Source organism: Drosophila miranda (assembly GCF_003369915.1).
Source record: "Drosophila miranda strain MSH22 chromosome Y unlocalized genomic scaffold, D.miranda_PacBio2.1 Contig_Y2_pilon, whole genome shotgun sequence".
Classification (NCBI taxonomy): domain Eukaryota; kingdom Metazoa; phylum Arthropoda; class Insecta; order Diptera; family Drosophilidae; genus Drosophila; species Drosophila miranda.
This window is the reverse complement of record NW_022881614.1, coordinates 14494569-14512348: the sequence shown is the minus strand read 5'-3', so window position 1 is coordinate 14512348 and position 17780 is coordinate 14494569. Positions and strand designations below refer to the sequence as shown.

The 17780-nt window shown below is 52.0% G+C and overlaps 1 protein-coding gene across 4 annotated transcripts in view; it reads left to right on the top strand.

Moving 5' to 3' along the window:
• Nucleotides 1-17780, top strand: part of LOC117185931 (mitogen-activated protein kinase kinase kinase kinase 5-like) — a 120833-nt gene that overhangs the window by 87723 nt on the left and 15330 nt on the right. For 2 of the 4 annotated variants that reach the window (XM_033398474.1, XM_033398476.1), the window contains exon 8: nt 16757-16795. The exons of the other annotated variants lie outside the window; for them this stretch is intronic. In XM_033398474.1, the coding sequence (XP_033254365.1) occupies nt 16757-16795 (39 nt within the window). The remainder of the gene's footprint in view (nt 1-16756; nt 16796-17780) is intronic. 4 annotated transcript variants of the gene reach the window in all.

Genomic DNA, 17780 nt, shown 5'->3' with positions numbered 1-17780 from the left:
GAACAAACAAGGCTCGAGGTAATGGATCTAGACGAGATAACAACGAAGGCAGAGATATTGGAAGCATTGAAGCGTGCCACAGGGGTAACCGAAATCCCCGAGGACGCGGTAAGGTCCTTAAGAGCCACCAGAAGCGGGATGCAGATAGCCACCCTATCCCTCCATGCCGTCGCCGCCAACAAACTCGCTGCAATGGGGCCCAGCTACGGCTGGGTAAACTGCCGTATCAAGCAAATGGTGGCGCCAAAACGATGCTACAAGTGTTTGGAGTTCGGGCACATCTCGGTAAACTGCACCGGAGAAAAGGACCACAGAGGAGCGTGCTTTAGATGTGGAGGCAGAGACCATGAGGCCAAGATTGCAGCAAGGACCCACACTGCATACTCTGCGCTCAAACGGGTAGCCCCACGGACCATGCCTCAGGAAGTTTTAAGTGTCCAGCGTACCGCGAGGCAGTTAGAAAACTCAAATGTTAAGGATCATCCAACTGAACCTTAACCATTGCAGGCTGGCCCAAGACCTTCTCACCCAATCCGTTACAGAGCTCATCACGGCCCTGGCACTGCTGAGCGAGCCCTACAAGACCGTGAGATCCAACACGTGGGTCATGGATCAATCGGGGAAAGCGGCAATCTGGATGTGCGGCAAACCGGCACAGCACCTAGACGAAGTTAAAAGATCCAAAGGATACGTACGAGGGAGGCTGAAAGACCTATGGGTATACAGCTGTTATCTACCACCCAGCTGGTCACTCGAAGAGTTCAGCGACACAATCGACAACTTGGCAGATGACATCAAAGCACACTCGCCGTCGCTAGTAGCTGGGGACTTCAACGCCTGGGCAACGGAATGGGAGTCAGCAACAACGAATGCTAGGAGGCTTTTGCCTCCCTGGACATAGTCCTAAAAAACGCTGGTTCCAACCCAACATTCAGCAGAGCAGGTACCACATCCATCATAGACCTCACCTACATAAGTACTCGACTTGCAGCGAGCACGTTATGGCAGATCAGCGAACAGTACACCGCGAGCGACCACAACGCTATCTTCTGCAGTATCCACACCAGAAGAGCCACCCAGATATCGCTACGAGGGGGCACTACAAAGAAAACACGCTGAACACACCAGCCTTCAGGGCAGCCCTAGCAGGACTAGCCGAGTTGGAAGGCGAAGACGATCTAGTGGCACAAGTCATGGGACAACTCGAAAGGGCGTGCAAAGCTAGCATGGAGCGCAGCAAACCATTTAAAGGCCGTAGGCCGGTATTCTGGTGGAACCAGGCGATTGAGGAGGCCCGCCGCGCATGCATAGGCGCCCGAAGAGCATACCACTGATCCCGCGGAACAGCAGACTTTCAGGCTCTCAAGGAAATCTACACCCGAAGAAAGAAGGCACTGAAGAAGGAAATCAAAAATAGTAAAAAACGAGTTTTCTTAGATCTCTGTGACGAAGCCGAAAACGATATCTGGGGTAAGGCCTACAAGGTGGTCATGAAGAAGACCGGCGCATTCAAGCACGTGGCACCAACGGGAGCGGAAAAAATGGAGGCAATCGTCAAGCACCTATTCCCAGCGCAGGACACGCAGGTAGACAGGATCACGAGTACGGGACACCAAGTACCCCCCAGTGACCCCGCATGAGTTGGCAGAACTAGTAAAGAGAGTGCCAAACTGCAAGGCACCAGGACCAGACGGCATCCCAAATCGGGCCCTCAAGCTGGCTATTAGCCTGCACCCGACGATCTTTGCGCAGACCTATACCAAATGCCTCACCGATGGGTGCTTTCCTGGAAGATGGAAGAAGCAAAAGCTGGTGCTGATACCAAAACCTGGGAAAGACACGGAGGACCCATCGGCATACAGGCCTATCTGCCTCCTGGACGGAGCTGGTAAGATGCTGGAAAGCGTAATCAGCGCAAGGTTAACGGAGGCAATCGAGGCCGCTGGTGGACTCTCCGACAGCCAGTACGGCTTTAGGAAGGCTCGCTCTACCTTGGATGCGCTAGACAAGGTGTGCGGCACTGCCAGAAAGGCCTTGGAAGGCACACGATGGCTCGGCGGTGCCAAAAAATACTGTCTGGTGGCAACACTGGACGTGAAAAACGCATTTAACTCGGCATCCTGGAGCAGGATGTCCTCCCTGCGCACACTCGAAATCCCCGGATATCTACAGGCGATGGTCAGTGACTAACTGGAGAACAGATGGCTGATTTACGACACGGAAGATGGCCCTCGGTCATACTTCATCACGGGAGGGGTCCCACAAGGATCTGTACTGGGACCTCTACTGTGGAATACCATGTATGATGGAATTCTTCGCCTCAACTTCCAACAAGGAGTCGAAATAGTGGGATTCGCTGACGATGTCGCGGTGACGGTCACGAAGAAAACCCTGGCGGAGACCGAGAGCTGTATTAACGAGGCAATCGGAACCATAAGCGACTGGCTAGACCTGGCAGGGCTCAAGCTAGCCGAGCACAAGACGGAAGCGGTTCTCATCAGCAGCAGGAAACAGGTGGAGACGTCGAGGATAACCGTAGGAGGAGCCTCAATTACCTCAAAACGAGCGATTAGATACCTGGGAGTTATGCTGGACACCAGACTGTCGTTTAGAGAGCACTTGCAGCAGACACACCAGAAGGCACGAGGCGTAGTCATGGCGGTTTCACGCATGATGCTGAACCACAGAGGCCCAAAGTCAACGAGTAGGAGACTGTTATTTAACGTGGCCAACTCATCCATACTATACGCAGCGCCAATATGGGCCCAGGCCACGAGGACCAGGAGCTACACTAAGGGCATTGAGTCGGACTTCAGACTCGGAGCCCTGCGGGTGAGCTCGGCGTTCCGTACTGTCTCCACAGAGGCAATAATGGTAATAAGCGGCATACCACCAGTAGAGCTCGCAGCGAGGGAAGCCAGCGAAATCCACAAGGGAAGAAAGGCCGCCAACACACAGGCAGAAGCTAGAACGGTTAAGACCAGGGCGAGGGCTGAATGTCTTGAGAGCTGGCAACTCAGATGGGATAATGCTGAAACCGGCCGTTGGACCCACCGACTAATCCCCAACATTGCAGCATGGATGAATCAGCGGCATGGAGAACTTACGTTCTCGCTGACACAAGTTCTCAGCGGCCACGGGTGCTTTAAAGAGTACCTCCACCGCTTTGGCCACGAGGAAGATGGGCTGTGCAGCTGCTGCGGAAAAATAGAAAACGCTGAGCATGTCCTGACCGCATGCGCCAGATTCTTCACGGCAGTCCCGCAAGTCTGGTCCATATATATATATGCTATATATTTTTATTTTTAACTTTAACTTATATTTTATATACAGTATGTCAAGAAACTCTTTACACACTGAAAATAAATTAAATTTTTTGACTTTGGATAAGAAAATAATGGCCTTTGGTTCAAATTTATCAAATTTTTTTAATTCATAACCATTCAGGGATTAATTATAAAGTAGTTAGTGAAAAAAAAATAACAAAACTATAAATAGGTAACTTAAAAAATAACAAAAACAATGATTACTCATTTTTGACACTGTCAAGAAAGTCTTTACACAAAATATTTTCATTTTTTAAATTCAAAATTCTTCGTAATTATTTGATATATTTAACTTATTTTAATATTTGGTATGTCCACCCTTAGCATTGACTACATGCTGGAGCCGTTTTTTCATCGAATTTATCAATTTTTGTAGGTCATACTCAAAGGGAATCTTTTGCCACTCTTCCAATATGAATTCTTTGAGCTGATTGCGGTTTTTGGGCTGTCTTTTTCCCACTTTCTTCTTCAAATAGGCCCACAAATTTTCAATGGGGTTAAGATCGGGACTCTGGGGTGGTGTATCAATAACTTTTCCACAGTTGTAAAGCAGCCAAGCTGAGAGCTGAGAGCCACATTGGACTCTTTATGTTTGGGATCATTGTCTTGATAAAACTTAAATTTGGCCCTATTGTCCGTAATGAGACCAAATTTCTCCGCACTGCTTTTTAAATTTGTTTTTAAAATTTTGAGGTACTGTTTGGCATCCATTGTGTTCTCAATAAATTCAATATTTCCCACTCCTCGGCTAGAGATGCACCCCCAAATCAGTCGGAATGATGTTTCGGTTATCTAAAGCTGTTAACGGCTTGCGCCATACTCTGGGTGGACCATCATTGTAATATAGCATCATTTTTGTTTCGTCGCAAAATATGACGTCATCCCAATACTCTGCCGGCTAACTGATCATGTTAACAGCGAAAGTGAAGCGCTTTTCCACATTGACCGACGAAAGCAGCGGTTTTTTTCGTGCCACTCTGGAAGAGTATTTATGGCGTAGAATAACCTGGCGTACTGTTTCGTGTGAAACAACCAAGTCAAGTTCTTCGTCAAGTTCCTTGGCCAGAGTCCTGACCGATATTTGCGGATTCTGATTAATTTTCCTCATGATTATGCGGTCTGCCCGTTTGTCTATCTTCCTTTTACGGCCACCTCCAGATTTGGTTTCCAGTCTCCCTTCGTTCTTCGCGCGACTAAGGACATTGTAAATTGTTTTCCTTGATACTGAAAACATGTCTACCATGTCTGCAACAGATTTGCCCAACTGGTGATTATAGTAAATCAACTGGACAACGTCAAAGCTTAGTCTTTTGCCAGGCATTTTAAAAATTTCAGAAAGTTAGTCTGTAGATGTGCACCGGTCAAAATTTCGCAACCAAATCAAAGTCAATGCAAAAATAGAGCATCACTGAGCAACGCCAAAAGCATAGATTACGGTAAAGTCCCGTTTTTTCTAAGAACGAGATCAAAACAGAGCTCGAAAACGAAATGTGTAAAGAGTTTCTTGACAGTGTCAAAAATGAGTAATCATTGTTTTTGTTGTTTTGTAAGTTACCTATTTATAGTTTTGTTATTTTTTTTTCCCTAACTACTTTATAATTAATCCCTGAATGATTATGAATTAAAAAAATTTGATAAATTTGAACCAAAGGCCATTATTTTCTTATCCAAAGTCAAAAAATTTAATTTATTTTCAGTGTGTAAAGAGTTTCTTGACATACTGTATATATATCATATTTTTACTATGAATAAAAAAAAAAAAAAAAAAAAAAACACACACACACACACACACACACACACACAAACACGTGTGGTGAGCGGGCAGTAGAATACCACCACAGCATGTCACAGCTTGTCGTATGAGGCGACTAAGAAGACACGGGGATGTTCTGCTCCCTCTAAAGAGCACTAAAGCAACTCGTAACCGCCGGCACATGCCAGGTATCCCCCGGATAGGTCTAACACACTTGTGAAACACCTAGCTAATACGAGAAGGCGACTAAGACGGAGACCAGTAAAGTCTTAGGATAGGAACTGGACCCCCCTTTTTTGGATTGATGACCCCAGGGCTGACGGAAGCCAGCATTCTAGCACTTTAGTACGCGAAATGAAACCCCGCCGAAATGGCTGCTAGGTTAATGCTGCTTCTGCCCCCGTCCCGTGAAAAATTGGCAAATCTCTAAGCACGCTCCTTGTTCCGTAGTCATTAAATTGGACGTACAGGCTCAGTTGAGTCACTCCTGACTAGCGCGGATCCGGCTCTGAACTCCCGACCCCATAAGGGCGGGAGTCAACCCTCGCCTGCCCTCCCTGCTTGCATAGACAACCATGGGATCATAACGCGACTGTACAACAGACAAGGACAACGGCTTACGAGTTGGGACCCAACAAAATGAGTAAAAATATCACACCCATAACGACGAACGACTCAGAAGGCTTCAATAAAAGCAAAAAAATGGCGAGAACGCCAACTGGTGAGCGGACCGACGCCCCGCTGCCGGCCCTCCCTGGCCCGGAGCAGCACCAAAAAGCTCAGGGCAGCACAGCGCTGCGCGATCTAGGACGAGAGATCACGCAGCTAGTGGAGATGCTCGAGTATGGCAAGAGGCGATCCATACACCAACCCATGCGGGACTCGATCGAGAGCATAAGGGTGCTGTATGAACTGGTTGCTATCCAGCTGCACGACGAAGGAGCTAAGGCGGTGATCAGGACCCACCAGTCCTCTCAGACGTCACCGATTTTCAGACCTCTCCCGGAGCCTAAGAGGAAACAGGCTGCAGGTGCACCAACACCCCGGACAAAGAGGACCAAGGCAGCGGTCGAGGTCCAGACCACACCAGGAGTAGCAGTTGAAAAGGACGCCCACGCTGAAAGGGAGAGAAAGGAGCCGGAGGAGACACCATTTCTGACGGTGACCAACCGGCGCAGAAGGAAGAGGCCGCAAAAGCCGACTGGAGTGCTCGCGGACAAGACGCGACCAGACGCCATCGTCATTGCCACCAAAGGTGAACAGACCTATGCAGAGATACTGCGCAAGGTTAGGACGGACGAAACCCTGCGTGGACTCGGTGATGCGGTCGCCAGGATCAGGAGGACCCAAAAAGGAGAGCTACTGCTACAGCTCAACAAGTCGGGAGAGGAGACGGAGACGTTTAAAAGCCTGGTAGCCAATACGCTGAAGGAGCACGCAGAAGTCCGTAGCCTGTCGCACCGGGTGACCGTAGAGTGCAAGGACCTGGACGAAATAACCACCACGGAGGATATATGCGAAGCTCTGAGAAGCCAGGTGGAATTGGCGGAGCTGTCTGCGGATGACATCCAGCTGAGAAAGGCATACGGCGGAACCCAGACGGCCACAATCAGGCTGCCAGCGGAGAGCGCTCAAAAGGCTCTGAAAATAGGAGTCCTAAAAGTAGGCTGGTTAAGATGCAGACTGCGTGAGCGAATCAGCGTCACCAAATGCTTCAGATGTCTCGAGTTTGGGCATATGGCACGACAGTGCAGTAGCAAAGTAGATAGGTCCAAGCTGTGTAGAAGATGTGGAAAGGAGAACCACCTGGCAAAGGACTGTAGCCTGGAACCACAGTGCATGCTCTGCAAGGGAACGAGCGCAGACTGGAAGCACGTGGCCGGCAGCGGTAGATGCCCGCAGTTTAGGAACGCCCTGACTAAAAGATCAGCATGAGGTGTACTCAGCTGAACTTAAACCATTGCGAAGCTGCTCAGTCTCTCCTGAGACAAGCAGTCAGGGAGAGGAAGACCGAAGTCGTGCTCATCTGCGAGCCATTCAGGGCGATACCAGGAAGCGGTTGGACCAGCAGCAGTTGCGGCAAGGCGGCCATCTGGGCCGTACAAATCCACCCCCAGGAGATATGCGCAGCCAACGAAGGATTTGTTAGAGCGAGGCTTAGAGAGGTAACCTTCTATAGCTGCTATGCCCCGCCGAGCTGGGACCTAGCGCGCTTCCAAAGTATGCTAGCGCATATAGGGGAAGACGCGCGCGGAAGAGCCCCCGTAATAATAGCGGGAGACTTTAATGCGTGGTCCGTAGAGTGGGGCAGTAAGGAAACCAACGCCAGAGGCACCTGTCTGCTCGAGGAATTTGCGTCCTTGGACGTAATACTCGCAAACGATGGCAGGAAGCTAACCTACTTCAAGGCGGGTCGAGGGTCCATTATCGACCTAACCTTCATGAGCGTCTCACTCCATAGGGGATCTACGTGGAGAGTAAGCGAGGAGTTTACGTTCAGCGACCACCAGGCGATCCACTTCGAATGCGGAGCAGCAACGAAAAGACAGCTAGCCTAAATTACCGGACCTAAATGGAAGGGCGACCACCTGGAAACCTTCACGGAATATCTGCGCAACGCCAGCTGGAGCCCTGCGCGAGAAACGGCAGAGGGCCTGGCTCAGAAACTGGCGAAGCTAATGGAGGAGGTATGTGATGTGGCAATGCCAAGAAGGAAGCCTTGCAAAAGAGGAGCGCCCTGTTACTGGTGGAATGCGGAGGTTAACCAGCTAAGGAAAGCCTGCCTACGAGCAAGACGGTGCTACCAGAGAGCACGAGGTCGGCCTGAGTTCGAAACCAGGGGAGAGGAACTCCGATCAGCGAAAAGAGCCCTTAAACGTGCCATAAAGGAGAGCAAGTCAGCCTACTTCAGGCAGATATGCGAGGAGGCTGACGGCATATAAGGTCGTCACCAAGAGGATAAGGAGCCAGTCAACACCGGAAGTGACCTGCCCGATCCTGCTTCGTAGCATCGTGGAAGCCCTATTCCCACAGCACCCGTATAGAGAGGAGAGCGTCTCGAGCCAAGACTCCGAGCTGTGGCAACAGATTTCTGTTGAGGAGGTGATAGCGGCTACCAGGAGAATTGGGGGTAAAAAGGCACCAGGACCGGACGGTATCCCAAACAAGGCATTGAAGCTTGGAGCAACCACCAGACCAGAAGTATTTGTTGACACGTTCAACAAATGCCTACGGGAAGGAGTGTTTCCAGAACAGTGGAAAGTGCAGCGGCTAATACTTCTACCCAAAGAAAATAAGTCCCCGGAGGAACCATCAGGATACCGCCCAATATGTTTGCTGCATACGGTCGGCAAAACCCTGGAGAGAATCGTCTACAACCGACTGCAAGTTGTGGTCCAGGAGAAGGAGGCCTTATCGGAGTCCCAGTACGGATTCCGGAAGGCCAAATCAACGGTCGACGCCATCAAGGCAGTCACCGACATTGCATCCAGAGCGATTGAGGGAATAAGATGGAGATTTGGCACAAAGGAGTACTGCGCGGTGGTGACCCTGGATATCCGTAACGCGTTTAACTCAGCGAACTGGTCTCGGATAAACGAGGCGCTCGGGAGAATTGGAGTTCCCACCTACCTGCTTCGGATAATAGCCAGCTACCTGTCGGGTAGGGTACTGAGGGAAGGGAAGGAGGAGGGACCAAAGCTCTACAGGGTGACAGCCGGAGTTCCACAGGGATCAGTCTTAGGACCTCTACTGTGGAACATAATGTACGACGACGCCCTGAGACGCCAGCTCCCGCAGGGATGCACGCTTGTCGGTTTCGCTGACGATCTCGCCCTGGTCGTGGTAGCCAAAGAGCTCCGAGATGTCGAGGCGACGGCCAACGAGGCAATCTGGATCGTATCCAACTGGATGGAAAACGCGGGATTGGACCTGGCTGGCCACAAAACGGAGGCTGTACTCATGACGAGTCGGAAGAAGGTGGAGTACGCGACGTTTCGCGTGGGTAATGCGACTATTAAGTCGCAGGAGTCAATCCGGTACCTAGGCGTGATGCTGGATAACCGATTGAACTACCGGGCCCACATCGAGTACGTGAGTCAAAAAGCCTCCCGGATGCAGGCAGCACTCGCAAGGATGCTCCCCAATATTGGTGAACCCAAGGCAGGTCGACGCTTACTCCTGACGAGAGTAGTGGCCTCGATCCTACTGTACGCTGCGCCGGTGTGCGGGTGCGGGTGTGCGCCGGGCGTCGTTAGAAAAATGGCAGGCAAGATGGGACACGGCCACAAATGGACGGTGGACCCATAGACTAATCCCGGACATTGAGTCATGGATAGGGCGGAGAAGCGGAGAGATGAACTACCACCTCACCCAATTCCTGACGGGTCACGGAGGATACTGGAAGTATCTGCATCACGAGGATACTCCCGAGTGTCCTGAGTGTTCGAATGAGAGCGAGGATCCGGAGCATGTGATCTACCACTGCACGAGGTACCGCTCAAGTGCAGAGTATTTCCCACGACCAGAGGAGCTAATGGCGTTCATGACGGAGTCCGACGAGAACTGGCAGCGCGTTATCAACACCCTAATATCCATCCAGAGCGATCTGAGAAGATGCGAAAGGGAGCGACGCGTAGAGGAGAGTGCCTAACGTAGGCAACCCATCCCCGCGAAGTAATACTTTGCGGTGATCCCGCGGGGAATGAGGTGTGCAGCTGTGCGTGGTGGTGAGTTTAGCTGGGAAGCCCCGAAGGGGTAGTCCAGTTCGTTGACTGGTACGGGCCGGTCGCGTCTCTTCGAGATTCTCACCCACCTAGGCGTATCCATGGAAAAAAAAACACACACACACAAACACACACACACCACACACAGAGTCACCCGCGAATTTTTCGAGTGTGGACGCGCCAAACAGCTGCTCTGCAAGACACAGACAAATCGCGAAAGATACCTGCAAAAATATACCCGAAATTAGCTCAAGCTCTTGCTGACACCGCGTGCTCACCTGGGAGGATCGAGTCTCACCCCGACTGGCTTCTGATCCGGGCTGCGCGTTGCACTTCCACGGTCACCCAAAGGGGGCAGGGGCGCTGGGGCCCACCGTGAGTGCTTTGGACGGCGCTTTTCACTCGTCACTTGGAGATTCCCACCTTTTTTCATCCTTTCTCTCCTTTGGGCCGGTTCTCCCGTTCTTCTTCTTCACTCCAGGCCTCGCAGCTGATCGACTGGGGTACCAGGGCTGGATAGTGCAGGCCACTAACCAGCTGATCGACTGCAGTGCGGTGAAGGGGCACTAGGTGCCAAAGCATCCAGCCCTCGACAGAGCCCGCTGCGGAAGATAACTGCGCCCACAGCAGCTAGCTTCTGTCAGCGACCGCACCTGAGGGAAGGTACTGCCTAACTCCTAGGCGGGATCACTTGCAAACCGCACACACACCTACACATAAGTTCCATCCCAAATTCACACGCGTGGAGGAATCCCGTGGCCGGGGCGCGGACCCTGGAGGCCCTGAGAGATGTTCCCCCGAATCCTGCTTCGCCGGTGGCACACTTGGCCGACGAAGCAAAATTCGCTACAAGCCAAGGAGCAATGGCTTTCCAAAAAGCCTCAAAGGTGGCCCGAACACCGCCACAAGCAGCTTTAGCACCGCCAATGAAGCAGAGCTCGTTGCACAGCTTTGCCAGTGGGGCTACGCAGGACGGCGGCAAGGGCACTGATACTCTGAAGAGGCCGAGGGACCCCCCTCACCATCGAGTAGCGGGAGAAAAACCCCCCCAAGCGAAGCAGGAACTGCTTACAGGACATAGACGAGATTGGCGCAATCCTGGACGACCTACTCTACCAGATGAACGAGAAGGGCCAGAGGTCGATCAACATGGCCATCAAGAAGATGGTAGCACGCATGAAGGAGGTGCAAGTGGGAGTCAAATCCCATCTGCAGGCGCCAGAGGATAAAAGGGCAGCGCCAGGAGGATGCCAGTGCCATGATCACACTGCAGGCCCAACTGGCCCCCTACCCAGGATGACCAAGCCCAGTGCGACTAAGGCGACGCAAACGGCATCAGGAGCCCACAAGAGCGAGGCAACACCCCGAACTGAGGAGAAGAGCGCGCGCGGAAGGCCCAGGCAAGGACACCAAGCTGACGCCACTCGACAAGAGGAAACCAAGATGCAGTGCGGCAAGGCGGAAGACACCAACCCTACACAGAAGTGGAGTGAGGTGAGAGGCAGGCGTGCGAAACGCAAGCAGACAGGCCGACCAGACGCAGTGCTGGTCAAATGCACCGAGGAGGCATCATACGCCGACATCCTCAAACTGGTGAAGGCAGCACCAACACTCCAGAGCCTCAAAAACAAGGTTCAGGGCATCAGGAAGACAGCCTCGGGCGAGCTGCTTCTAAGGATGCAACAATCCTCAGACCCCGCCACCCAGGAGCTGCAGATGGCCATCCAGGCAGCGCTTGGGGACAAGGCAGCCGTGAAGGCCATGCAGGAGACAGTCGCAGTTGAGGTACTCAACATAGACGAGCTCACGACAGGCGCGAGGTATGTGAGGCCATAGCTGCAGCGATCGACGGCGACTTAACACAAGGAGCAGTGCCGTACATGCGGAAAGCATATGGCGCAACGCAGGTAGCTACGCTGAACCTTCAGCCCGCACTCGCAAAGAAGCTCCTGGAGCTCGGAAAAGTTCGAATCGGCTGGGTTGTCTGCCGCGTGCGGCAACGGATTGCGCCAACCCGCTGCTTCAAGTGCATGGCCTATGGACACACTGCAGCCAGGTGCAGATCCAAGCGGCCTGTGTCAAGCAATGCATGCTACAAATGTGGTGGGGAGGGGCACAAGCACAACCAGTGCAACAACCCGCCAATGTGCATACTATGCGCTGGCAAGCCAGGAGACGTCCGCTCAGCAGCCCACTCGGCCCTCAGCCGCAGCTGCCCTGAGTATGAGAGGGCACTAGCAAAACTGGTTGATGGTTAAGCTCCTGCAGCTCAACCTAAACCACTGCCGAGCTGCTCAGGATCTGTTGGCGCAAACAGTCCTGGAGCAGAAGATCGACATAGCGCTACTCAGCGAGCCGTACGGCAAAAAACACGAAGGAGTCTGGCAGCAAAGCTCAGACGGAGGAGCAGCAATCTGGAGCTGTGGCCCACAACCAGGCCAGCTTACCCACAGAGCATCCAGAGTGGGATATGTGAGAGCTAAGCACAGCGCCACTTTTGTCTACAGCTGCTACATAGCACCGAGGTTCACGCAGCAGGAGTATGAGGCGATCATCAGCAACATCGCTAACGACGCACGAGGCAAATCGCCGGTCCTGATAGCGGGCGACTTTAACGCCTGGGCCACGACTTGGGGCAGCGCCAAGAACACACCCCGTGGGACATCGCTCCTGGACGAGTTTGCAAGCCTGAACGTCTGTCTCCTCAACACAGGAACCACACCAACGTTCAGCAAAGCAGGGCGGGAGTCTATTATAGACCTCACCTTTGCAAGCCCAGAGCTCGCACGCCACGCGAAGTGGCAAGTGCTGAGTGCTTACACCCATAGTGACCACTTAGCCGTAATGACGGAAACCTTTGCACCCAGGAACACAACAAGGATACAGCGGGCGCTCCAGGCCGGGTACAAGGAGGAAAGCCTGAGCAGAGCCGCGCTCCTCTCGGCAGCAGAAAACCTAAGCGCCGCCGGGGATGCTGAAGCATCCGCGCTTGCCGTTTACAGGACCGTCAAAGCGGCCTGTGATGCAGCCATGAAAAAAAGAAAGATCGGAGGAAGCAGGCACCGGCCAGTACCGTGGTGGAATGAGCACATTGCCAAGGCCAGGAGGGAGTGCTGCGCAGCTCGGCGTGCCTACCAGCGAGCAAGAGGCTCCGCCCAATTTGGCAGAAATGGCGCGGCATTCAAGGCCAAAAGAAAAGAGCTGAAGGAGGCCATCAGAAGCAGCAAACTCAAATGCTTCAAGGAGCTCTGCGATGCGGCCGATGCGGAACCTTTTGGTGGAGCATACAAACTAGTCATGGGGAGATTAAACAGACAGCCTATGCCCAAGGATCCGGTGCATATGAGAAAGATAGTCGGCACCCTATTCCCTGGACAACCACCCTTACAAGAGGAAGCTAGGCTAGAAGGAGCTAGCCTGAGGGACACCACCACCATCATCACTGCCAGAGAAGTACTGGAGGCCACGGGTAAGCTGAAGATCGGGAAAGCGGCAGGTCCAGATGGAGTCCCTAATGCAGCACTAAAATGCATAATTAGAGCCCATCCGGAAGCATTCGCCACAATGTACACCCAGTGCCTAGCGGAGCGGACAGTCCCACGAGCATGGAAACGGCAAAGGCTGGTTCTGATACCCAAGCCAGGCAAAGAGCTCAACGACCCATCGTCATACCGGCCGCTGTGCATGCTGGATACCATGGGCAAGATTTTCGAGAGGATGGTGTGTAACCGACTGGAGGCGGAACTGGCTGAGCGTCGCGGACTTTCCGACCTCCAATTCGGGTTCCGCAAGCAGAGGAGCACCACTGACGCCATCGAGATGGTGACAAACCTTGCCAGGGAAGCCATGGCAGGAACGCGATGGGCTGGAGGCGACAAAAAGTACTGCCTAGTATGTACACTAGACGTACGAAACGCCTTCAACTCTGCCAGCTGGAAGAGCATCCTAGAGGCCCTGACCAGGAGGGGTATATCTGAGCAAATCACACGGACTCTGCGAAGCTATTTCACGGACCGCGTCCTGATCTACGACACGGAAGAAGGAGCAGAACATCACCAAATCACCGGAGGCGTCCCACAGGGCTCGGTCCTAGGGCCGATACTGTGGAACGTGATGTATGACGATATCCTGCGGCTTACATTACCGGAAGGGTGCACCCTGGTGGGCTTCGCCGACGACATAGCACTGGTGACAGTGTCGAAACACGTAAGAGACGTAGAGGAGAAAACCAACGTAGCAGTCGGGATGATAGTGGCCTGGCTCGCAGCCAACGGGCTAGCATTGGCGGAGAAGAAGACGGAGGCTGTGCTAATGAGCAGCAGAAAAAAGGTCGAGCAGGCATGCGTGAGAGTCGGTAGCACGATCATCAGGACCAAGCCTGCGCTAAAGTACCTAGGGGTAATGATGGACCAGAGGCTAAACTTCAAGGCCCACCTGGAATACGCCAGCCCAAAAGCGACTGCAGCTACGGCGGCCATAAGCAGGATGATGGCCAATACAGGGGGACCACGGCAGCGTAGCAGGCAGCTCATCGCTGCGGTGGTCACCTCCATAATCTTATATGGATCAGCAGTGTGGGCACCAGCAATGATGGTTTCCACATACAGCAGAGACTGCAGAAGCGCATACCGACGCTGTGCCCTGAGGGTTACATGCTGCTTCCGGACGGTGTCTGAAGACGCCGCACTTATTGTGGCAGGGATGGTCCCACTGGATCTCCTGGCAGCTGAGCGGCAGAGCGGAGTGGAGGTAGCCAGCGAGCGGCGAGAGCGCACTATAGCCCAGTGGCAACGGCGCTGGGACCAAGCGGCAAAAGGGAGGTGGACCAGACGTCTCCTTCCCCAGCTTAGCCCATGGCTGCGAAGAAGGCACGGCCAAATGGACCATTATTTGGGCCAACTGCTGACGGGGCATGGCTGCTTCAAGCAGTACCTGCATCGCTTTAGGCATGCTGACGACCCGTATTGCAGCTGCTGCGGGCCTGGAGTCGACGAGGATGCAGAGCACGTCTTCTTTGTATGCCCCCGCTTCTCGCAAGAACGAACGAGGCTAGGAGAGACGCTTGCAGAAGTGAGTGTGGACACCCTCACCGACCAGATGCTAGCCGATGAGCAATCTTGGAACGCGGTCGCCTACATGGCAGCAAGCGTGATCAAGGAGCTGCGCAGGCTGGAGCGAAGCCGGACAAACTAAGCCAGAAGGATGACCCCACAGCCCGCACCGCGAAGTAATGCCTAGCGGCAGTCCCGCGGGAGCGGACCCACCCCCCCACCCCCTTCCCAGCCATAATTGTTATTTTATAAATATAAATTGTTTTCCCAATAAAAAAAAAAAAAAAACACACCACACACACACACACACACACATACAACTTGCCACAGTCAATTTTCAGCTGCACGTATCCCCAGAGCTGTGTTTACTTTCGTATTTTGCTGCATTTTCATGTGTGTGGCAGCGGCACACGCTTGCGCTTAGTTGCAGTTACGTGCCGGAGCTCTCGCAGGGTCTGTCCGGGCAATGAAACTTGTGAATTTTTCATCCATTCCTCGAAGGAGTCTGTGTCCGAGTACGAGTCCGCAACCGCGTCCGAGCCAGTCCCCAGAGTGTGTGGCTATAATTGCGAGCTGGCTGCCTGGCTGTATGCCTCAAACTTGTGTGATATTTAATTGGCAGCCAGTCGGAGTAATTACTTAACCAGGACGGAGCTGGGGCGCCACTAAGTATGCTGCACCATAACATAATAAGCAGCCCCAGCGGAAGAGGTGGAAAAAGCGAGGGAGCGGCAGACAGATGGGCCAACTGGAAACTTGAAATAAATTGAGTTCAAGGAGCAGAAACTTTGCCAAGAAATCAATGACGGAGGAGAAACGGAAGATCGAAGTATCAATCATACGCCATGTTGTACGCCACATCCACGAAGGCAGCTTCAATATGCCACGAGATGGAGAGATGCTCCGGATGATGTGCCATTTGTCATTTTAAACGATTACACATTGTTGCCAGGCTCCCTGTGGCAAGGTGTGGCGTCAAGGGGCAGCATGCAAAGTGCTCGATGTGGCAAACACTTTGCGGCAGCCGCGACCTGAGCGCGCGTCCCAGACAACAAAAGGCAGTGCCTGGCTCTGTCTCATGAGTACGAGTACTACTCATGAGTACTCATGCCCCTGCCACAGCCACTGGCACAGACAAGCGGCGACTGTCGCGATTCTGGCGCCCAATTTTTATTGGCTGCGCCAATTTTTATGTACTGAGAGTCGCCTACAAGCGGCAAGCGGCAAGCGACAAGCGACTTGCTGGCCAAGTGCCACACCCCCGTTTCCGCTGAATGGCGCCCGAAAAGTTAGTGGGAAAAGGCCTGGCTCGTCTTACTCGGCATCCTTCCTCCTGCGGTTGTCATGGTTAATTTCATTTAAACCGTCATAAGCGGAAAGTACAACAAGGATACTTTTTTCCCTTTTTTTGTTTACGCTCACACAAAGGCGGTGGGCAGGAGGAGGCGGGGAACATTAATAATTTCCAGGGCGGAGCAAAGAACGTCCTAATCATGGGACACAGGAGAAATTAGCCAGATCCGTTTAATTAGGCCGCAAGGAGCGGCTTCCCTCCTGTTGCTGCTTTTCAGCCTGGGTCACACTGAACGAAGGCCTATCCTCTGGCCACACGAACCACAACTACCCTCCGATATACCGATAAACACACACAGAGATATTGTATTTATAAGTAGTATAGTAATGCTTTCGATACACGACGATCGGGCAGTGGCTTTAGTTTCGTTTTGGGGCTCAGCCCCGAACTTTCGAGTAATTTTCCAAACTAAAGAATTGCGTTTACATTTTCCGGAGTTCTTTTCGCTTTTATTTTTGTATGCGAAACTTAACACAATGAAATTTTTGTTTATTTTCTTTATCCTTTTTTCCGTATCTTTGTTTTTTTTTTGTATTTGATATCCGTAGGAGCCTCTTACAGTATATTGATGAGGAGCTAAAAATAAGGTAACTACATCCCTACCCTACCACCCTACCACCGTACCACCCTACACCCAAAATAAAAATATTGCGAGCGAACATCAAGGCTCTCGGTGTCCCCCGTACCACCCAAACACGCCACACACAGCCCCCTGCACCCTGTCTCACGCACACACCTCCATGCGCACACACACTTACACACACACACAATAGACTTTGATTTAGCGTTAAGTTCATTTCACATACTTCCTCTTCTTCCACTTCTACACTTCTCTACTTCTCCACTTCCATTCTTCACGAGAGCAGCGCAGCGGGGAAATGCAACTTTCGGGGGCCCTGGCACTTCTCCTTTGCACCTGCAGAGCACCTCTTCCGCTTCTCACAAATTCCACATGTGTGTTTTTTTATACCCGATACTCAAAATGAGTATTGGGGTATATTAGATTTGTGGTAAAAGTGGATGTGTGTAACTTCCAGAAGGAATCGTTTCCGACCCCATAAAGTATATATATTCTTGATCAGCATCAATAGCCGAGTCGATTGAGCCATGTCTGTCTGTTCGTCCGTCTGTCCGTCTGTCAGTCCCCTTCAGCGCCTAGTGCTCAAAGACTATAAGAGCTAGAGCAACGATGTTTTGTATCCAGAGTTCTGTGATATGTCACTGCTACAAAAATATTTCAAAACTTCGCCCCGCCCACTTCCGCCCCCACAAAGGACGAAAATCTGTGGCATCTACATTTTTAAAGATACGATAAAACCAAAAACGCAGAATCGTAGAGGATGACTATATGTTTTAGAATGTAAGATCTCAACCAGATCGTATAATTATTATAGCCAGAATCAAGAAAACAATTTCATTCTTTCTCGCTCTGTCTCTCTCTAACACACAGGTTTCATGGTCGGTTTTGCCAATTGCAAAATATGAGTTCAAGGATCTCAGAACCTATAAGAGCCAGAACAACCAAATTTGGTATCCACACTCCTGTGATATCGGACCTTGACCGTTTCGTGT